This window comes from Oryctolagus cuniculus, chromosome 7, assembly GCF_051225735.1.
Source record: "Oryctolagus cuniculus isolate XC-2025 breed Fujian yellow rabbit chromosome 7, ASM5122573v1, whole genome shotgun sequence".
Lineage (NCBI taxonomy): Eukaryota > Metazoa > Chordata > Mammalia > Lagomorpha > Leporidae > Oryctolagus > Oryctolagus cuniculus.
In genome coordinates this window covers 141,853,495-141,876,313 of record NC_142873.1, presented here as the reverse complement: position 1 = coordinate 141,876,313, position 22,819 = coordinate 141,853,495, and the positions used below count along the sequence as shown (strand labels likewise).

The 22,819-nt window shown below is 46.0% G+C and overlaps 1 protein-coding gene and 1 non-coding gene across 4 annotated transcripts in view; both read right to left on the bottom strand.

Annotated features, from left to right (window-relative positions):
* Positions 1-22,796, bottom strand: part of SNRNP40 (small nuclear ribonucleoprotein U5 subunit 40) — a 35,083-nt gene extending 12,287 nt beyond the window's left edge. Inside the window, exons 1-6 of one of the 3 annotated variants that reach the window (XM_089301119.1) lie at positions 22,634-22,796; positions 19,850-19,979; positions 16,911-17,004; positions 12,145-12,310; positions 6,434-6,556; positions 1,972-2,286 (exon numbers count right to left, since the gene is read on the bottom strand). In XM_089301119.1, coding sequence (XP_089157245.1) covers positions 2,260-2,286; positions 6,434-6,556; positions 12,145-12,310; positions 16,911-17,004; positions 19,850-19,979; positions 22,634-22,777 — 684 coding nt within the window. In that variant the 5' untranslated portion in view covers positions 22,778-22,796 and the 3' untranslated portion in view covers positions 1,972-2,259. Of the gene's footprint in view, positions 1-1,971; positions 2,287-6,433; positions 6,557-12,144; positions 12,311-16,910; positions 17,034-19,849; positions 19,980-22,633 lie in introns of those variants that run through there. The other 2 variants (XM_002716061.6, XM_089301120.1) reach the window with 2 other exon arrangements.
* Positions 20,613-20,749, bottom strand: LOC127493844 (small nucleolar RNA SNORA42/SNORA80 family). The gene has a single exon (XR_007924382.1). It is a non-coding gene; the product is annotated as a small nucleolar RNA SNORA42/SNORA80 family (small nucleolar RNA).
* Positions 22,797-22,819: the final 23 nt, after the last annotated feature.

Here is a 22,819-nt window from a genome sequence, read left to right as displayed (position 1 = left end):
TTTCAGGTCTCCCACGCAGGTGCAGGCGCCCAAGGACTTGGGTCATCTTCTGCTGCTTTCCTAGGCCATAGCAGAGAGCTGGATTGGAAGTGGAACAGCCAGGACCGGAGCCTGTATGGGATGCCGGCACTGCAGGCAGAGGCTTTACCAGCTATACCACAGCGCCAGCCCCTTCACGAAACATTCTGAAATCCTGGCTTGGTATCATTTCATAGGGGAACCAAAGGATTCAGAGTAGGGGAATGAGTTAGTCAGATTTGCATTCTGGAAAGATGCTTCTGAGCAAGATAATTCAAAGGATGAGAACAGAGCATAGGAAATCAGTGAAGACCTGCACTAGCCCTAAACCACTAGTTAACAAAAATTATCAAATAGCCGGTGCTCCTCTTCCAGGCCAGCTCTCTGCTGTGGCCCGGGAAGGCAGTGGAGGATGGCCCAAGTGCTTGGGCCCTGCACCCCATGGGAGACCAGGATAAGTATCTGGCTCCTGCCATCGGATCAGGGTGGTGCACCGGCCGCAGCGGCCATTGGAGGGTGAACCAACGGCAAAGGAAGACCTTCTCTCTGTCTCTCTCACTGTCCACTCTTCCTGTCAAAAAAAAAAAAAAAAAAAAATCAAATAAACTACTACCCTGACCAGAGCTCAGGATGATAACATCAAAGGACAGCCAAACCTTCAAGCCCTCAAACATACCATCTTCTTTCTCATTTTTCTGACTCCTCGATCTTGTTACCAGGAAGAAAGTCCCAGGAGACTGTCAGGAACAGCATATTTGCTCACAAATATAAACAGAATTCATTCACCTCAGATTCTAAAAGGAGTTCCCATGCCCTGTTTGTTCCTCCTGTCTTCGAATAGCCAGTGCTATTTGAGAAGTAAACAAAAAATAGGCTCTTTGATGAGCAGCTCCAAATGCAATAGGGCAGTATAGTGATTTGCCAAGTGCTCAAGACAGGAAAGCCTGTAAATGCTTTATACTTGTTAACTGACACGGGCAACAAGACAGAGTGGAACGATTATTAGTCCTCTGGAGATACAGCTTTGATCCTGGCTCTACCACTGACTGATCAACAATGTAGTCTCAGCTAATTCAGTAAACCTCTTACAGGTTTTACTTTACTATCTATAAAATAAGATTAATGGACTAGATGTTTAAGGTCCCTTTCATGTCTGACATTCTGTAAGTCCATTTCTGATTCAAAAGGAGCCTCTCTTTTGTATATCTAAATAAATTCAGGAGGGCCTGAGGACAATGAAGAGTACCTTCTGGGGGCAGGTGTCTGGCCTAGTGGTTGAGGTACCTATTAGGATGCCTGTGTCCCACACAGGAGTATGTGGGTTTAGTCCCTGACTGCAGCTCTTGATTCTAGTCTCCTGCTAATCTGGACTTGGGAAGGCAGTGTTGATAACTTCAATAATTGGGTGGCTATTCACGTGGGAGATCTGGATTGAGTTACTGGCTTTGCTGCCCTAACTCCTTTTATTTATTTATTTTTTTTGACAGGCAGAGTTAGACAGTGAGAGAGAGAGAAAGGTCTTCCTTTACCGTTGGTTCACCCTCCAAATGGCTGCCACGGCTGGCACGCTGCACCCATTCAAAGCCAGGAGCCAGGTGCTTCCTCCTGGTCTCCCATGCGGGTACAGGGCCCAAGCACTTGGGCCATCCTCCACTGCCTTCCCGGGCCACAGCAGAGAGCTGGACTGGAAGAGGAGCAACCAGGACAGAATCCGGCGCCCCAACTGGGACTAGAACCCAGGGTGCCGGCGCCGCAGGCAGAGGATTAGCCATGTGAGCCGTGGGGCCGATCTGCTCCCCCAACTCTTAACAGCTCCCAGTTGTGGGCATATGAGTGAGCCACCAGAAGGGGGCCCTCTCTTTCTATTTGTATATTTGCCTCTCAAAAACCAACTAAACAACAAACTGTTCCTCTGTATTCAGGGACAATTTAATCTCCTAAAGCACAGTATTATTTTTTTTAAGATTTATTTTCTTTATTTAAAAGACGGTGTTAACAGAGAAAGGCAGAGACAGAGAGTGGTTTTCCATCTGCTGGTTGACTTCCCAAATGGTTGCAACAGCCACAGCTAGGTCAATCCAAAGCTAAGAGCCAGAAGCTTCCTCTGGGCCTTCCATGTGGGTGCAGGGGCCCAAGCACTTGGGCCATCCTCTGCTGCCGTTCCATGCGATGGATGGGAAGTGGAGCAGCTGGGACACAAGCTGGCACCCATATGGAATGCTGCTGTTGTAGACTGGGACTTTAACCGCTGCACCACAGCGCCAGCCCCTAAGCAGAATGTTTTTACATAGGGTTAAAAGACTATTTTCTTTTTTAAGATTTTTATTTATTTATTTGACAGAATTACAGACAATGAGAGAGAGAGAGAGACAAAGAAAGGTCTTCCCTCCATTGGTTCATTACCCAAATGGGCGCAACAGATGGAGACGTGCCGATCCGAAGCCAGGAGCCAGGTGCCTCCTCTAGGTCTCCCATGTGGATGCAGGGGCCCAAGCATCCGGGCTACCCTCCACTGCCTTCCCAGGCCACAGCAGAGAGCTGGACTAAAAGAGGAGCAATCTGAACTAGAACCAGTGCTCACATGGGATGCCGGTGCTGCCATGGAGGATTAACCCAGTGTGCCACGGCACTGGCCCCTAGAAGACTATCTTCTAATAAAATTCTAAAATTGCCTCATATCTCTCCAGCAAATTTTTTAGTTATACAGTAGCGAAAATGAAGACAAACACCTACAGGAACCTGGTTTCAAACACTGTACTAATTGATACTGCCCTACAGAAAACAATCTGGCAATCTGTATCCAAAACATGAAATATCCTGGTATTTGTTAACACATTAATTATCATCTAGGAACCTAAAAAAACAAAACAAAACAAAGAAAACTAATTCATGGAAACACATATTCATAGGAGCATAATTTCTTAAAAATAATTTATTTTTTGGGGCCAGCACTATGGCATAGTGGGTAAAGCTGCTGCCTGCAGTACCAGCATCCCGTATGGGTGCCAGTTCGAGTTCTGGCTGTTCTACTTCCAATCCAGCTCTCTGCTACGCCCTGGGAAAGCGGTAGAAAGATGGCCCAAGTCCTTGGGCCCCTGCACCCACATGGAAGATCTGGAGGAGGCTCCTGGCTCCTGACTTTGGATCAGTGCGGTTCTGGCTGTTGTAGACAATTGCGGAGTGAACCAGTGGATGGAAAACCTCTCTTTCTGTGTAATTCTGACTTTCAAATAAAATAAATATTTTTAAAAAATTTTATATTTTGAGGGGCAAGCACTGTGGCATGGTGGGAAAGGACGCCGCCTGCAGTGCCCACGTCCCATATGGGCACCGGTTCCAGTACCGGCTACTCTACTTCTGATCCAGCTCTCTGCTATAGCCTGGAAAGCAACAGAGGATGGCTCAAGTTCTTAGGCCCCTGCACCCATGTGGGAGAACTGGAGGAAGCTCTCGGCTCCTGGCTTTGGATGGGACCAGCTCTGGCTGCTGTGGCCATTTGGGGAGTGAATCAGCAGATGGAAGACTTCTTTCTCTCTTTCTGCCTCTGCCTCTCTGCAACTCTGCCTTTCAAATAAATAAATATATTTTTAAAGATAAATAAAAAAGACTTATTTATTTACTTGAAAGGCAGAGTTACACAGAGAGAGAAGAGACAGAGAGAGAGAGTCTTCCATCCACTGGTTCACTCCACAATTGTCCGCAACAGCCAGAGCTGTGCTGATCCAAAACCGGGAGCCAGGAGCCTCTTCTAGGTGGGTACAGGGGCCCAAGGACTTGGGCCACCTTGTACTGCTTTCCCAGGCCATAGCAGAGAGCTGGATGGGAAGTGGAGTAACCAGGTCTTGAACCGGCACCCTCATAGGATGCTGGCACTTCAGGCCAGGGCTTTAACCAGCTGTGCCACAGCACCAGCCCCATAAATAAAGAGATACAAAGGTCAACTTTCCATCCACTGGTTCAGTCCCCAGATGCCTGCAACAGCTAGGGCTAGGCCAGGATGAAGCCAGGAACTCCACTGGGGTCTCTCATGTGGATGGCAGGGGCCCAAATACTTGGGCCATCATCCACTGCTTGCCTAGGTGTATTAGAAGGAAGCTGGACTGGAAGCAGAGCAGCCAGGACTCCAATATGCAATGCTGGCATCACAAGCTGTAGCCTAACCTGTTGTACTACAACAGGGGTCCTATAGCAGCATAATCTATAATATTAACACATATGAAAAGCCTAAATGTCCAGTAACTTGATGGTCACTTACATTATTAAATATTCTAATAATAATAAAACATAATGATAATGGTAGCTGACATATACAGAACACTTACTATGTGAATGCCACAGTGCTGGCATTATTATATCCTTAATTTAACAATATAACAATTATATGAGTTAGGTTATAAGAATACTTCAAAAAGTTTGCGGAAAAAAGAAATCAAAGTAAGTTTGGGGGCCAGTGTAGCGGCATGGCAGGTTAAACTGCAAACATGGTATCCCACGTGCGTGCCACTTTGTGTCCCAGCCGCTCCATCTCTGTTCCAGCTCTCTGCTAAGGATCCTGGGAAAGCAGCGGTAGATGGCCCAAATGCTTGGGCCCCTGAACCCACATGGCATGCCCAGATGAAGTTCCAGGCTTCTGGCTTTTGCCTGGCCAGCCCCAGACACTGTAGCCATTTGGGAGTGAAACTAGGAAATGTTTCTAACTCTTTCAGATAAATAATGAATAAATATTAAAAAAAAAAAAAAAAAAAAAGAGAAAGAAAAGGAACAAGAAGAAAGGAATTGAAGATAGTGAAGGCAGAAAAATCTTCAGAGAATTTCTTATAATTCTAATTCTAATTCTAATTCTAATTTCTTATAATTGGGCTGGTGCTGTGGCGTAGCAGGTAAAGCTGCCACCTGCATCCCATATGGGTGCCGGCTTCAGTTCCAATCCAGCTCTCTGGTATGGCTTAGGAAAGCAGAAGAAGGCTCACGTCCTTGTGCCCCTGCACCTGCGTGGGAGAACTGGAAGAAGCTCCTGGCTCCCGGCTTGGGACTGGCCCAGCTCTGGCTGCTGCAGCCATTTGGGGAATGAACCATAGGATGGAAGACTTTTCTCTTTGCAACTCTGTCTTTCAAATAAAAAAGCATGACTCTGGAAGCAAACTTGAGATTTTAAACTGAGGTTCCACCACTTATTAGCTGTGTAAGCTTAGATTAAGTTGTTATGCCTTTTCTAGCTCAGCTTCTTAAGCATGAAATAACACTAGTAGCATTTGACAAAGTTGTTGTGGAGCTTAAATGAATTAATGATGTAGAGCTGATCCATGATCTGACACAAGGTAAGCACTATGTGTTAGATGATGACAACAACATTGTTTTTATCATCACCACCATCTTCTTTTTGCAAGACATTTGGCTGTGAGGAGGAAGAGTCACCAAGCAACAGCAATCTCCATGTGGAACTGAAGGAAGATTCCTCCTTACCCTACCACCATAGTGAAATTCTGATAAGAAAGTAGAAAAGCAGGAGAGAAGACGCTGAAAATAGTTTGGGGAAACTGCTGGCATGAGGTCCTTGAGAAGTGAAGGTTGAAATCTTCCCACTTAATGAGACATGCCATCCATAGTAACAGCAAAGGAAGCAAGCAGGAATGGGAATACAGAACAATTGCCATGTAGAGACAACACAGGAAGCTTAGCATCGATCTAACAGTAATTACCTCAGTAATGCAAAGGGTAGGGCCACAGTTTTTGAGATCCTTTAGGGAACCAGTAAGCAAAGGCTTGAATTGTATAGTCCCAAAATACCCCTTCACATTTACTGGTACTTGCTATATCCAGGAACACTGCAGGTGGTCTAAGGATAGGCTCATTTAATCCCAACAACTCTATGAGGCAGAAGTTACTGTTATTATTATCACCTTCACTCTTCATGTGAGAAAACATAAGCTTAAAGTGAACAAGTTAAAGAACCCATTTGAAATCACAAAACTAGAAAACAGCAGAAGTGGGATTAGAACCCAAGTCAAATTAGTTGAAGGTTTAAGCTACACTGTACTGCCACACGGCCCACTGCCTCCTTCTCCAAAAGTATTACTTTCTCTCATTCTTACTAGAAGCTTAGAAAACTTAATTTAAATAGTGTCAAAAAGAAAAACACAGCAAGAGTGGAGGACACCCGTCCTTCCACTAGTCCTCCACCCAGGGGATGCATGCGGCACATGAACCGCCTGGTCCCTGACAGCATTTATATGGGCTGCAATGAAACCTTTGATTGAGGAAGACAATGAGGACCGAAGAGAAAGAAAGTTCTAAGTTATTATTGTAATTTTAGTTGGTATTAAGCACAAAGCTACCACAATCCCAAAAGTCTTCAAAGATTTGCTTCTGTAAGTGGATGCAGGTCAAAGTGAAATACAACACGAACATCACATACCTTGATATCATTGTCTATTCCACCAGAAATAATCTGATCACTTGTGTCATTGAAGGTCACAGCTAACACTTGGTATGTGTTCTGAAATGTCTGGATGGCTGCTTTCTTCCGGATATCCCAAAGCTAAAGCAGAGGAATAGGACAGTCTATCAGTAACATCTCCTTGAGAAGTAACTGCACAACATACTTGGTAGACATGAACACATCTAGAACAAGAACCTCATTCAGAAACTTTCTTGGATGTCCTAGCAACACATGGTAAAAAATGATCACAATTTTGCCAAATTATTTGAAGGCTGGTGGAATAAACTATTTTGGTTATATTTTCAGACTCCTTTGGTAATAAAGTTAGAATAAAATACTGTTAATCAACATGCCCTTGGAAGAAGTCCTCTATAAGTTTACTTCGTATATTCTTTAGGAGAAAGATATTAGACCACTGCCTAAAAAAAAAAAAAAAAAAAAAAAAAAAAACCCCACATATTTACTATTTGAAAGGCAGAGTTACAGTGAGAAAGGAGAGCAAGGGAGAGTGAGAGATCTTCCATTTACTTGTTTACTCCCCAAAATGGCTGAAGCTAGTACAGGCAGAAGCTAGGAGCCAGGAACTCTATCTGGGTGTCTCACATAGGTGGCAGGGGCAAAGCATTTGGCTCATCTTGTGCTGCTTTCCCAGGCACATTAGCTGGGACTGGATTGGAAGCTGAGCAGCCAAGACTTGAACTGGTTCTCATATGGGATGCTGGTGTCACAGGTGGTGGCTTAACCCACTGCATCACAGCTCTGACCCTACCTTGTTTTGTTTTTCAAAGATTTTATTTATTTATTTATTTTTAATTTGACAGGTAGAGTTATAGACAGTGAGAGAGAGACAGAGAAGAAGGTCTTCCTTCTGTTGGCTCATTCCCCAAATGGCCGCTATGGCCGGCGCTGTGCTGATCTGAAGCCAGGAGCCAGGTGCTTCTTCCCGGTCTCCCATGCGGGTACAGGGACCCAAGCACATGGGCCATCCTCCACTGCCTTCCCGGGCCACAGCAGAGAGCTGGACTGTAAGAGGAGCAACCAGGACAGAAGTTGGCGCCCCAACCGGGACTAGAACCTGGGGTGCCAGGGCCGCAGGCGGAGGATTAGCCTTGTGAGCCCCGGCGCTGGCCAGACCGCTCTCTCTTTGTATCCCTACCTTTCTATGTAACTGTCTTTCAAAATAGAAAAAAAAAAAAAAAAAAAAAAAAACTAAACGTTTTCATGTTTAGTTCTAGTCATAATTTCATAACTACATTCATAGTAGATGGTTTACTGTTAGTTATAATTAAAGTCAGTTAGTATCCTCTCCTATCCAAACAGTAATTTTTTAAAAGATCTATTTAATTATTTGAAAGACAGAGTTACAAAAATGGTGAGAAACAGAGAGATCTTCTATCTGCTGGTTCACTTCTCAAATGACCATAGCAGCTGGGACTGGTCTGGGTCAAAGCTAGGAGTTCAGAACTCCATCCAGGTCTCGCACATTGGTCACAGGAGCCCAAATACTTGGGCCATCTTCAGCGGCTTTCCCAGGCGCATTAGCAGGGAGGTGGATCTAAAATAGAGCACCTGGGACTCAAAACAGCACTCCAAAATGAGATATCACTGTCACAACTCTGGCCCCCTAAACAGTAATTTTATTAAATCATTCAGTAAATGTTTGTTGGCTCACCTCTCTGTCTCATCATGAAGGAAAAAACACTAAGATACAGTTCTAGCTCAGAGAGGAAATTGAGAACTGTTAACGAGAGGCAGAACAAAATATTTTTATATAGATTTTTAAAAGTTATGTTATTGGGGGCCGATATTGTGACGCAGTGGATTAAGTCCCCACCTGCAATGCCAGCATCCCATATGAGCACTGGTTCGAGTCCCAGCCTCTCTTTTTCTTCCAATCCAGCTCTCTGCTATGGTCTGGGAAAGCAGTGGAAGAGGACCCAAGTGCTTGGGCTCCTGCATCCGTGTGGCAGACCCGGAAGAAGCTCCTGACTCCTGGCTTCGGATCTGCCCAGTTCTGGCCACTGCGCCATTTGGGGAGTGAACCAGTGGTTGGAAGACTTTCTGTCTTTTCCTCACTCTGTAACTTTGCCTCTCAAATAAATAAATAAATGGCACACTTGCACACTGCTGGTAATAATGCCCCCTGGAGGTTTATGTTGTGTAAAACGGTCTGCCGGGGATCTGGGTTTGTCTTGAAACCCTGCAGCTAAAATTTTTATTGCATGTCTTGATTTATCTTACTGCAGAGTGGAGACTCAGACCTAAATTACTTAGACAGGAATCCTAGCTTTGTCACTTAGTAACCTGGAAAAGTGTACTCCATGTGACTTAGTTTTCTCCTCTATGAAATGGCTCTAAGCATACATGCAGAGCCAATCTACAAAGACTGGGAGAGTTTTTTTTACTTGTTCTAGGTGATAAAAGAATCACTAGTTGATAACTAAAATAATGGAACAAGACTTCAGTAGTTATGCAGGACAAACAACACAGTCTTCACAAAACTAGTTTAAAAAGTCACTAAACTGGGGCCAACACTGTGGCATAGAAGGTTAAGCCTTTGCCTGAGGAGCTGGTGTCCCATATGGGTCCCTGCACCCATGTGGGCAACCCGGAAGAAGCTATTGGCTCCTGACTTCAGCTGGGCCCAGTTCTAGCCCTTTTGGCCATTCGGGGAGTTAACCAGTGGATGGAAGACCTCTGTCTCTTCTTTTCTCTATGAGGAACTCTGCCTCTCAAAAAATAAATAAATCTTAAAAAAAAAAAAAAAAAGTCGCAAAACAAACCAACAATGACAACTACAATGGCTCTGGTGTTGGGGCATAGTGGTTTGTTTTGTTTTGTTTTTTTGACAGGCAGAGTGGACAGTGAGAGAGAGAGACAGAGAGAAAGGTCTTCCTTTGCCGTTGGTTCACCCTCCAATGGCCGCCGCGGCCGGCGCACCGTGCTGATTCAATGGCAGGAGCCAGGTACTTATCCTGGTCTCCCATGGGGTGCAGGGCCCAAGTACTTGGGCCATCCTCCACTGTACTCCCTGGCCACAGCAGAGAGCTGGCCTGGAAGAGGGGCAACCAGGACAGAATCCAGCGCCCCGACCAGGACTAGAATCTGGTGTGCCGGTGCCGCAAGGCGGAGGATTAGCCTAGTGAGCCGCGGTGCCGGCCTGCATAGTGGGTTTTGTAAAACCACTGTCTGTGACAATGCCATCCCTTATAGTTGCTGGGTGGAGTCCCGGCTGCTCTACTTCAATCCAGCTCCCTACTAATGGCCTGGGAAAGGAGCAGAAGAAGGTCCAATTGCTTGGGCTCCTGTGCCCACCCACGTGGGAGACCCAGATGAAGCTCCTGGCTTCGGCCTGGCCTTGTCCCAGCTGGGACCGAAGCCAGGAGCCTAGAACTCCATCTGGGTCTCCCACATGGGGGCCCAAGCACATGGGTCATCTTCCACTGCTTTTCCAGGCACATTAACAGGGAGCTGGATTGGAAGTGGAGCAGCCAGGACTCAAACTGGTGCTTATATAGGATGCTGGCATCAGACAGTGGCTTTATCTACTATGTGACACCCCAACCCACTATGCCACAGATCCAGTCCCAACTCCTGGCTTCTTCTCCAGCTCTAGCTATTGAGGGCATTTGGGGAGTGAACTAGTAGGCAGAAATTCACTCTGTCTCAAGAAATCTACAGTAAGGGGGCAGCGCTGTGGTATAGCAGGTAAAGCCACCACCTGCAGTGTCAGCATCCCATATGGGGCCAGTTTGTGTCCTGGCTACTCCACTTCCAATTCAGCTCCCTGTAATTAGCCTGGGAAAAGCAAGAGAAGATGGTCCAACCGTTTGGGCCCCTGTCACCAATTTGGGACATCAAATGAAGCTCCTGGCTTCAGCCTGGTCTAGCCCTGGCCTTGGTGGACATCTGGGGAGTGAACCAGCAGATGGAAGATGTCTCTCCCCGCTTCTCATAACTCTTTCAAAATAAATAAATAAATCTTTAAAACCTATTTCATTCATGGAAATGTGAGCTAAGAGCTAAAAAGGTCAAGGCTGGCACTCAAATAGTCCAAAAGGAGTGATTTACTTTTCTCCTCCAGACCCAGCATTTTCTTCCTTGTCCCCGAAACTCTCTGGCTGTAGAATTAAGTCCAAACCTCTTAGCTTGGAATTCAAGTCCTTGATAACTTGGCTCCCACATATTTATAAGCCCTACTACAATCTACAAAGACATACCTCTGCTCAGGTTAAACCAATCTTAGTCTTTACCCGAAAAGTTAACGATAACTACTTGAAATTTGGTTAAAATAATTTAGAATTTTAGTTCAAGATAATCAGCATTTTTTTAAAGGATCTATTTATTTGAAAGTCAGAGTTATACACACACACACACACACAGAGTGAGAGAGTGAGAGAGTGAGAGAGAGTGAGAGAGAGAGAGAGAGAGAGAGAAGCCTTCCATCTGATGGTTCACTTCCCAACTGGCTGCAACGGCTGGAGCTGTGCCAATCCAAAGCCAGGAGCCAGGAGCCTCTTCTGGGTCTCCCACACGGGTGCAGGGACCCAAGGACTTGGGCCATCTTCCACTGCTTTCCCAGGCCACAGCAGAGAGCTGGATTGGAAGTGGAGCAACTGAATCTTGAACCCACACCCATATGGGATGCCAGCACTTCAGGCCAGGGTGTTAAACTGCTGCGCCACAGCATCGGCCCTGATAATCAACATTTTTAATAGATTATTTTATTTTGAAATAATCACAAAATTACAAAAAAGGTAGAAGTAAACTGAAATCACTTAAGTTACTGAGGGTCCAGTGTTAACGGTGCAGCAGGTTACCCATATCGGAATGCTGATTTGAGTCCTAGCTGCTCAGTTTCCAATCCGGTTCCCTGCTAATGTGCCTGAAAAAGCAGTGGAAGATGGTCTTGGGCTCCTATCTTTGGCACAGACCAGCCCCAGCTTCTGGGGCCATCTGAGGAGTTACCAGCAGATGGAATCTCTGTCTGCTTTTTGAATAAAGAAATACATCTTTAAAAAAAGAAAAAAAAAAAAGATTTAAGTTGCTGACCTAATACCTCATGAGTCCTAAATATGTTAGTGTTTTTCCTACCAAGATATTCTCCTAGATAATCTAAATATAACCATGAGAAATGAGAAATGAACACTGATACATTAAAGACCTCTATAACCCTACCTTTCAAATAAATAAATACATCTTAAAACATCAACAAAAAAACCATCCTTAAGGTAGACTCTTCAAAGCCAAGCATCATGGGGGCCTCAGGTTGATTAGGCACAAAAGAACTATTCAGGAGGCTGGCGCTGTGGCGCAGTAGGTTAATCCTCTGCCTGCAGCACCAGCATCCCATATAGGCGCCGGTTCTACTCCCGGCTGCCCCTCTTCCAGTCTAGCTCTCTGCTATGGCCTGGGAAAGCAGTAGAAGATGGCTCAAGTCCTTGCGCCCCTGCACCCACGTGGGAGACCAGGAAGAAACACCTGGCTCCTGGCTCCTGGCTTCGGATCAGCGCAGCGTGTCGGCCATAGCAGCCACCTGGGGGGTGAACCAACAGAAAAAGGAAGACCTTTCTCTCTCTAACTCTGCCTGTCAAAAAAGAAAAAAAGAAAAAAAAAAAAAAAAAAGGAAACCCAAGGTAAAGGGCACATTCTGGCCCCTCTGAAACTGAAACACATGTAATACCTACCTTAACTGTACCATCGTCACTCCCAGTGCAGACAAGCTGGGGGCCTCTCCTGGCTGGGTAACAGGAATTCACAAAGGAAGTATGTCCTTTCAGCCTTTTAACTCTCTCGCCTGTTTCACTATCCCACACTGCCACAGTTTTATCTGTGGATGCTGAGAAGAGCATACTAGAAAGAAGAACAAGAAAGAAGTGAAAACAAAGAATAACAGATCTACCTTTCCCACTTGCTAAAATGTGCCAAATTCTTTGAGACAACAGCCCTGTTGTGCTCGACCACTTTGCATTCGATGCTGGGATGCCTTTCCTATCTAGCAGAATCCTACTTATGCTCTAGAGCAGATAAGGTCTACCTTATTGCTAGATAGGCAGCTAGAAACGAGCCTTACGTGTGAGAGGGGCCTGAGGAAACCCGGCATCTACAGAAGCCCACTTCAGAAGCAGCCCAGCATCTACGAAGTTCTGCCCAGAATCTGATAAACGTCCAGGTGGTCCCAGCCCTTCCGGCATGGGAAAGCTCTCTCCTCAGCACAAAATGGGTTACCTGGCCAGATAACACTGAGCAATAAAACCATTACAAAACCATTCCATCCTTCCTCCAATGCAGGCACCCCAGAGAAGTCCCCTGGCCCAGCACCAGCAAGACTCCTCCTGAATGATAAGAAACTTGGGAAAGAATTTTATTATACTCAGCAAACCCTTTGTACTGGAGAAGGGGTAGGGAATGAAGATAGAGTCCCTTAAAAACTGGGAGTCTAAACAAAGACCCTGCACTTGGCTCTCTGCTCTCCACTGAGCCACCCACCTGGCCTGCCAGGTGTATTCTCTCCATTCAACCATGTAACCTCGCTTTCCCCCAGTCTCAGTGACCGGACACTCTCTCTGTCCTTTGTGACCTTGTGACTTTGTTCTCTGTCTCACACCTGAATTCTTTCTTGTGCGAAGACAAAAATCCCATGACTTCTCTCTGGTGATGTTTCGAAGTTCAAAAATTTCTTTCTGTGAGTTTCCATGACAAATTATAAAACTAATACAGCATTTTCTCAATCTTTTTCTTCTTTTTTACACATAAGATATCCTTTTTTTTTTTTTTTTTTTTTTTGACAGGCAGAGTGGACAGTGAGAGAGAGAGACAGAGAGAAAGGTCTTCCTTTGCCGTTGGTTCACCCTCCAATGGCCGCTGCGGCCGGCGCACCGCGCTGATCCGATGGCAGGAGCCAGGAGCCAGGTGCTTTTCCTGGTCTCCCATGGGGTGCAGGGCCCAAGCACTTGGGCCATCCTCCACTGCACTCCCTGGCCACAGCAGAGAGCTGGCCTGGAAGAGGGGCAACCGGGGCAGAATCCGGCGCCCCGACCGGGACTAGAACCCGGTGTGCCGGCGCCGCAAGGCGGAGGATCAGCCTAGTGAGCCGCGGCGCCGGCAAGATATCCTCTTATTAGGAAATGTTGTCACTCCCAAAGTTTAATTTTCTCTCTAAGGATGTTTTCTAGGCTATAACTGATTTTATCTTTTTTAAAAGATTATTTTCCTGTTTATTACTTATCTGAAAGGCAAAGAGACAGGGAGAGACAGGGACAGGGACTTTCCATCCATTGATTTACTTCCCAAATGCCCAAAACAGCAGAGGCTGGGTCAAGCCAAACCCAGGACTGCAATCAGGGGTCTTCCACATGGGTGGCAGCAACCCAAGTACTTGAATCATTACCTACTGCCTCTCTGGGTGCATATCAGCAGAAAGCTGGAATAGAGAGTAGAGCTGGGACTAGAACCCAGATGTGGGATATAGTTGCTCCAAGCAGAATATTTACTGCTGTTCCAAATGCCCACCTCTATGGTTGATTTCATGGGGCTTTCTTACCTTAAAATGTATATAATACTATATACCAGCTGATGGAATACCCTCAAATTTTAGAAATCAAATTTCAGAGACATAAAATGATGAAAGTTTACCAAAATACTTAAAAATGGCATTAACTTTGCAAAAACCAACCTTTTTTTATTATCTTTAGACATGCTATAATAATACAATCATTAAAACTTGCAGGTTTTGGGGGGGAAGATTTAGTTATTTATTGATCTGAAAGTCAAAGTTACAGAGAGGGAGAAATAGAGATCTTTCATCAGCTGGTTCACTCCCCAGGGTGGCTGCAAAAGCTAGGGCTGGTCCAGGATGAGGCCAGGAGCCAAGGGCTTCATCTGGGTTTCCCATGTGGGTAGTAGGGGCTCAAATAATTTGGCCATCATCCAATGCTTTCTTTCTTTTTTCTTTTTAAAGATTTATTTTATTTATTTGAAAGTCAGAGCCACACGGCCGCAACTGCCGCAGGTGTGTCAATCTGAAGCCAGGAGCCAGGAGCTTCTTCTGGATCTCCCACACAGATGCAGGGGCCCAAGGACTTGGGCCATCTTCTACTGCTCTCCCAGGCCACAGCAGAGAGCTGGATCGGAAGTGGAGCAGCCGGGTCTCCAACCAGCGCCCATATTCAGCCAGGGCTTTAACCTGCTGGGCCACAGTGCCGGCCCCCATCCACTGCTTTCCTGAGGCCATTAGCAGGGGTTGGATTGGAAGTGGAGCAGCTGGGACATGAACCAGTGCCCACAGGGGATGCTGGCATCTCAGATGGTGACATAACCCACTATGCAAGACCCCAAATAATGTTTATTTTAAGAGATATTAGGGCCGGCGCTGCGGCTCACTAGGCTAATCCTCCGCCTAGTGGCGCCGGCACACCAGGTTCTTGTCCCGGTCGGGGCGCCGGATTCTGTCCCGGTTGCCCCTCTTCCAGGCCAGCTCTCTGCTGTGGCCAGGGAGTACAGTGGAGGATGGCCCAAGTGCTTGGGCCCTGCACCCCATGGGAGACCAGGAAAAGCACCTGGCTCCTGGCTCCTGCCATCGGATCAGCGCGGTGCGCCGGCCGCAGCGTGCCGGCCGCGGCAGCCATTGGAGGGTGAACCAACGGGAAAAGGAAGACCTTTCTCTCTGTCTCTCTCTGACTGTCCACTCTGCCTGTCAAAAAACAAAACAAAACAAAACAAAACAAACAAAAAAGAGATATTAGGTGGGGTCAGGCACTGTGGTGCATCAAGTAAAGCCTGTAGTGCTGACATCCCATATGGGTGCTGATTTGAGTCCGGTTGCTCTACTTCCAAACCAGCTCTCTGCTTTGGCCTGGGAAAGCAGCAGAAGATGGCCCAAGTCCTTGGGCCCCTGCATCCACATGGGAGATCCAGAAGAAGCTCTAGGCTCCTGGCTTCAGATCGGCCCAGCTCCAGTCATTGTGGCCATTTGGAGAGTGAACCAGTGGATGGAAGACCTCTCTCTCAGCCTCTGCCTCTCTGTAACTTTGCCTTTTCAAATAAATAAATAAATAAATAAATCTTAACTACAAACCAGACTGTACATAGTTCTAACAAATATGTGAAAACTAAATAGTTTTGAATAGAAAAAAAGGCTTTCAAAATCTATAATATATAGGGTGAGCATTTGAGGCAGCAGTTAAAGAAACAAAGGTCTTCCTTTTGCCGTTGGTTCACCCTCCAATGGCCGCCGCTGCAGCCGGCGCACCGCGCTGATCCGATGGCAGGAGCCAGGATCCAGGTGCTTTTCCTGGTCTCCCATGGGGTGCAGGGCCCAAGCACCTGGGCCATCCTCCACTGCACTCCCTGGCCATAGCAGAGAGCTGGCCTGGAAGAGGGGCAACCGGGACAGAATCCGGCGCCCTGACCGGGACTAGAACCCGGTGTGCCGGCGCCGCAAGGTGGAGGATTAGCCTATTGAGCCACGGCGCCGGCCCTAAAATGCCTCTTGAGATGCCTGTATCCCATATCAGAGTGCCTGAATTCTAGCCTCAGCTCCAATTCCAGCTTCCTGCTAATGCATTCCCTAGGAAGCAGCAGATGATGGATCAAGTAGTTGGTTCCTGCCACCTACATGGGAGACTTGCACTGAGTTCCAGGTTCTTGGCTTCACCTTGCTCCAGCCCCCAGCTGCTGCAGGCATTTGGGGAGTGAACCAGTGGACAGAAAATCTCTGTCCTTTTACCTCTAAAATAAAATAAAATAAAAATAAACGAACATGAATGTCTTTGGAGTGATATGAATATAAACTATTTTTCATCTTTCTGTTTTTGGTTTCTCAAATATTTTTATCACATTTGTAATTTAAATAGTTTATTTTTACATGTCTACAAACATTACAGTTTGTTGTCTTTTTTTTTTTTTTTAAGATTTATTTTATTCATTTTAAAGGCAGAGTTACAGAGAGACAGAGGGAAAGATAGAGAGCTCTTCCATCCACTAGTTCACTCCCTAAATATCTGCAAAGCAAGGAGCCAGAAGCTTCCTCCTAGTCTCCCAAGTGGGTGCAGGGGCCCAAGAACTTGGACCATCCTCTGCTGCTCTCCCAGGCATATCAGAGAGCTGGATCAGAAGTGCTGCAGCTGGGACATGAACCAGCGCCCATATGGGATGCTGGCCCCCCAGGCAGTAGCTTTACTTACTATGCCACAGTGCCAGCTCCTGCTTTATGTCTTAAAAACAAGAGCTAAGTTTATGTGGCTGTGGATATGTCAGATGACAAAGATGATGTAATCATACACAGACAACAAACACCTCATGTGGGGTGACAGTAATAAGAACAAAGCAGCTACCCAAAATGTAGTGGTTTGACAGCAGAGTTGCTTGAGGAAGAAATTCAAGGATGAAAGGTGAAAAGGTGCTAAGAATTAGTATGAGAAGTAGCTGTCATTCCATTACACAGGACACTCACCTGCCGTCTGTGTTATAATGCAGCTCCATCACTGCTCCACTGTGTCCCTTCAGTGTGGCATAGTTATCACAGTCACCATAGACATTCCACAACACTGTTAGGGAGAAAGGGCTTCTGTGAGCACTAATACGGGAAAAGAAAATTCATTACTGGTTGTAGAAAGTGTACTCAGGAATTTACCAGAGCAATGGTTCTCAAAGTATACTTCCTTGGAACAGTTTTGGTTTTACCAAGTAGACCAATTTTCCTGACAAAATAAAAATAATGACAATATTTTTATAATTCATAAAGTTAAAAAAAGATAAGCAAAATTTTTGAAAATCCTGAACTTTTTTTAACACACTATTTTAAAACTTGGCATTCATTACTATTTCTTTCCTCTAAAATTTTTTTGTTTTGATAGGCAGAGATAGACAGTAAGAGACAGAGAGAAGGGTCTTCCTTCCATTGGTTCACCCCCCCAAATGCCCACCACGGCCGGCGCACTGCGCCGATCCAAAGCCAGGAGCCAGGTGCTTCTCCCTGGTCTCCCATGTGGCTGCAGGGCCCAAGCACTTGGGCCATCCTCCACTGCCTTCCTGGGCCACAGCAGAGAGCTGGACTGGAAGAGAAGCAACTGGGACAGAATCTGGTGCCCCAACTGGGACTAGAATCCAGGGTGCTGGCGCCGTAGGTGGAGGATTAGCCCTGTGAGCCGCGGCGCTGGCCTTTCCTGTAAATTTTAAGCAGACTGTAAAATACGGTACTATGGAAAATCAAGTAAACTACAACTTGAAGATCTCACAGGAATGCCTTTATAATACATTCCACTCATTCCACGTGTACTAAGCACCTACTATATTCCAGGTGCTAGAATAAATAAGTAGACATAGATCCTACCCTCAGGAGCTTGGTCTAGCAAGGAGTGAAGTTTTGTAAGCATCATTAAGGATTACCTATCTGCAATGGAGGCACTTAAACACAATAACTTTTTTTTTTGCTGATGAAACCGTTCCTATTTTGTCTGATGAAATTAAGCATATTAATAATTCATGAATGTTCTGTAAAAATCCCTAAGCCTTCCAGATGCTTGACTCCTAGTAAGTTTAAGGACCACAATTAGAACATCCAAATCAAAGTGAACAGTAAAGATAGGTATTATCTACCTTAAGACACAGAGTTAACAGAAAAGAGTCAAAGAACTCATTTCATCTCATAATTGGGTAAATGAGGCCAGAAGAAACAAAAAGTGAAATAATAATTGTGTTATCTTTTCTTGTTTTTTTTTTTTTCCCCCATGATGCCTCCAAAATGACTTTTTCTACTTATTTCTTAAATATGGCTAATCCTTACAAGTAGCTGAGAACTTGGTAGCAGATCCTAATGATGTACAAGTGCATTACTTAAGTGAGTTACCACTTTAGGATCCCCTCCTTCCTTCCTACATATGCTATGATTCTGGGTATGGATCAAGAGGGTCTCATGCTTTGGGAGAAGTAATTTCTCTTAACTCCTTTTAATCTCTTAAGCCCAGATAGCTTGCCTTACTGAATCCACTCAAGACTTACCTCCATGAGAAAGTATTTTCAAATTAGAGTAACTCACTTTCCAACTAGTAAACTTTTCGTATTTGGTAAACTCATTCCTTTTATCTGTATCACACAAACTGAATTCTACATCCAGGAACATTCAGCCTTTTCATGCCCCAATTTTAGAATGCGGGACTGAACCAGCAGATAAAGACCTTCCTCTCTCTCGTTCTCTCTTTTTAACGATTAGATTTTTTAAAAAGATTTATTTCTTTATTTGAAAGTCAGTTACACAGAGAGAGGAGAGGCAGAGAGAGAGAGAGAGAGAGAGTCTTCCATCTGTTGGTTCACTCCCTAGATGGCTGCAACGGCTGGAGTTGTGCCTATCTCTGAAGCCAGGAGCCAGGAGCCTCCTCCAGTTCTCCCACATGGGTGCAGAGGCCCAAGGAATTGGGCCATCTTGTACTGCTTTCCCATGCCATAGCAAAGAGCTGGATTGGGGGTGGAGCAGCCGGGACTTGAACTAGTGCCCATATGGGATGCTGGCGCTTCAGGCTAGGGCGTTAACCTGCTGTGCCACAGTACCTGCCCCTCCTTCTCTCTGTCTGTAACTCAACCTCTCAAATAAATGAAATATTTAAAAATTTTTTCTTTATTTATTTGAAAGGCAGAATGACAGAGGGAGAGGCATAGATCTTCCATTTCTGATTCACTGTTCAAATGGTTGCAACAGCCAAGTCTGGGCCAGGGCTGAAGCCAGGAGCTCTGTCTGGATCTCCCAATGGGTGGCAGGGGCCTAAGTACTTGGTTCATCTTCCACTGCTTTTCCATGTACAGTAACAGGGAGGTTTTTTTTTTTTTTTTTTTTTTTTTTTTTGACAGGCAGAGTGGACAGTGAGAGAGAGAGACAGAGAGAAAGGTCTTCCTTTTGCCGTTGGTTTACCCTCCAATGGCCACCGTGGCCAGCGTGCTGCAGCCGGCGCACCGCGCTGATCTGAAGCCAGGAACCAGGTGCTTCTACTGGTCTCCCATGCAGGTGCAGGGCCCAAGCACTTGGGCCATCCTCCACTGCACTCCCGGGCCACAGCAGAGAGCTGGCCTGGAAAAGGGGCAACCGGGAAAGAATCTGGCGCCCCGATCGGGACTAGAACCTGGTGTGCCGGCGCGCAAGGTGGAGGATTAGCCTAGTGAGCTGCGGCGCTGGCTGTAACAGGGAGTTGTATTGGAAGTGGGGCAGCTGGGACTTGAATCGGCACTCTTATCGGATATTGATGTTGCAGGCAGTGACCTAACCCACTGCTCCACAATGTCAGCTCTGACTAATTTTCTGTGGCACCCAATGTTAAAAAAAAATAAAATAAAATAAAAATTAAAACAAAACGCACTATTTGGCAGACAGCAATTACTCCAGATTCCAAAACCATGCCTTACATATCAGTCGGTCAAATCCTGCAGATGCAAGGGTGGATCCATTGGGATGAAACTTGCAGCAGTACACCTCTCCTTCATGTCCTGAGAGCAGCATGATTGGGGCTTGAAGGGAGGAACACCTTGGAGGCCCCTAAACAAAAGAAGTACAAGAAAACTATTGTATACAGGCAGAGGGGGCTGCAAAATTAGGGGATAGGCCATGGAGGAAAAACACCAGGGTAACAGTGACTGAACAGGTTTTATTATTTAGAGAATGGCAGCTTTGCTCTCATGCCTCCAATATGACACTCTCCTCAACTTCCAAGTATCTCTCCCTCATCCTGCTCTTGTTCCAGTCAACTTCTGATTGCTCAGATCTTAAACTCATATTGGCCTTGGGATTTTTATACTTGCAATTGCCTCTGGCATGAATTCATGCTCCTTAGATCTGGCTCCTTTCAAATATTTCCTCTTTCAAAAATCTTTCCATGATAACTCAAATTTAAGTAGCATCCCACCTTCTACCTAAAATTCATGAATTCCACTGCATTCTAGTACAATAATTAGCTTTAAGTGAAGTTATCTTCCCCATGTATTTGCTCGTATATTTGTCTTTCCCCTCAGAGAAATGAAGCTTGATGAGTATAGGGATCCTGCCTATGTGTCTTGACACTGTTTTCTCAGTCTCTGGATCATTTAATGAATGACTAGACTGATCTTCCCAACAATCTGAGGGTACAGATTATTAGGCAAAGTCGTATTTATTTATTTATTTATTCTTACACATTGTGCAACCTACATCAGTGCTCACAGTCCACATACAAGGAAGCTGGGCAATGGTTCGAGGCTGCCATTTACTCTGGCATGGGTACACTATGAGAGGCCCACAGAGAAGGGCCCACCATAAATCCATTACCATGCTCCAAAGTAGTATTTATTTACCTTATTTTATTTGGAAGGCAGAAAGGTATATACACAGAGATGGGGGGGCAAAACTCCCATTCACAGGTTCATTTCCCATATGCCTGTAAGTTGGTAACTCAATCCAGGTCTCCCACATGTGTGGCAGGAGGCTGGATTGAAAACGTTGAGTACAGACACCCCTATGTGGGATGTGGGCATCCCAAGTGTCACAAAGCTGGCCACCTGTGTGTTTTTTAAATTTTTAATTTATTTGAGAAACAGAGCTCATTCTCTTCTGCTGGTTCACTCCCCAAAGGATTGCAACAGTTGGGGCAGGCCAGGCCAAAACCAGGAGCCTGGAACTCAAGTTAGGTCTCCCATGGGGGTTGCAGCGTCCCAACTATTGAGCCATCACTTGGTGCCTCCCAAGATGCGCATGAAGATGGTATTGTAGTGTCAAAATCAAAATGGAGTGAGATGGCTAAAAGCTAACTGCAGATCTCTTGCTTCTGTACATGTTAGCTTTGCCTGCTAACGGCTAAGGGTGTATCTTGTGAAACTATGTGGGCCCAAATTCCCAGGAACTAGGTTGACAGAAATGTGTCCTTCACTGTTATCTTACAACCACATCTTGGATTTGTTACCAGGTTTGTTATTGCTAACTGTTATCTTACAACCATATTCTGGTTTTCTTTTTATTGTTCACTGTATACCAGAGGTTCGGTTGGAAATTGTGAGCCCTAGTGGACAGAATACTATAAAAAGCTGTGTAACCACTGTTGGGGGCCGTACTCTGGTAAGGAGTGTCAGACCCAATAGGTTACCGGTCCCGATTGGTTACCTTGCCTCTCACTTTCAATAAAATTCCTGTGTGACTGTCACTGGCTTTTCTAATATTCTGTTTTAGCTGATGAGTGGATGCAACAGTATCAGGAATGCAACTCGGAGTCAAACCCAATGGAAGCAATGGATCCTAAGCAGCACTTTCATTCCTATGCCAAGTGCCAGCCCCTGGACTTTGGTTTTTACTCTGAATGAATTGGAAAGCCACTGGAAAGTTTTCGGCAGAGGGCAAAGTGATCTGACATTTAGAAGAACAACTCTGGCTGCTGGATTGTTAACAGACTGTCCCTAAGACGGCAGAAACAGGAAGCCCAATGAGGACCACACAACAGTCATGCCAGACCAGGAGACATGGATGGAGGCCGTCAAAGTGGTAACAATACTGGATATATTTTGCGGCAGATGCCACAAGGATTTGGTTTAAGAGTTGAGAGGCCAATATCACGAGCAAAGCGGGAGAGGTGTGCTCCCTGTCTCTATCTTACAAGAAATGGAGTGAAGGGCATGGATTCCGAGTTCAACATCTAGATAAGAGTTTGTTTTCCCGTCTGCAAAATGGGGTAACAGTTCCTAACCCACAGGCAGTTACCAAGATTAACGGAGATTTCCTATACAAGGCATCGGTACAGGGATCCTTGAATGTTCGCTATCACCCAGCTGTTGTTAGTAACATTACCGCAGAGAAACAAGGGCTAAGCAGCTTGCCCAGTATCCCGATCCGAGTCAGCATCATCTACTTCCCGCCCTCATTCATTCGTCCACCCACTCTACCAACTTCTTAGTGGATGCAGGACGCCCAAGATGGGCCCGGTCTCAGCGGTGGGCCCAAGATTAACCCCAATTCCATCGCTCCCTCCCAGGGCAGACGAGACGAACAAACGGACCTCAAACGAGGAAACGTGTGGGGCACCCGCAGGGCTCCGGGCGCTCTTACAACGTTTAGCTCCCTGAACTCTACGTAGAGCCCCCTGTCCCCCCAGCGCCGGACCGCCCAGTGCAGCGCTCGGAGGAAGCAGGAAGATGAACTGAGGGCCCGACGCCGCGTGCCACCGCACTTACCGCTTGCAGCAAAGCTCCCGGCGTTGCTTGCTGCTGCCCTGTTCCGGGGCCCGACCCCGCCGCTCCCAACAGCAACTCATGGCGCTGCCGCTTGACTGGGACCAGCGGCAACTCTGGGCCTTTTCGTTTCTGCTGTTCTATCATGGCGGCAGACGCTTTCCTCAGAGCCGCCACTGACCACACCGA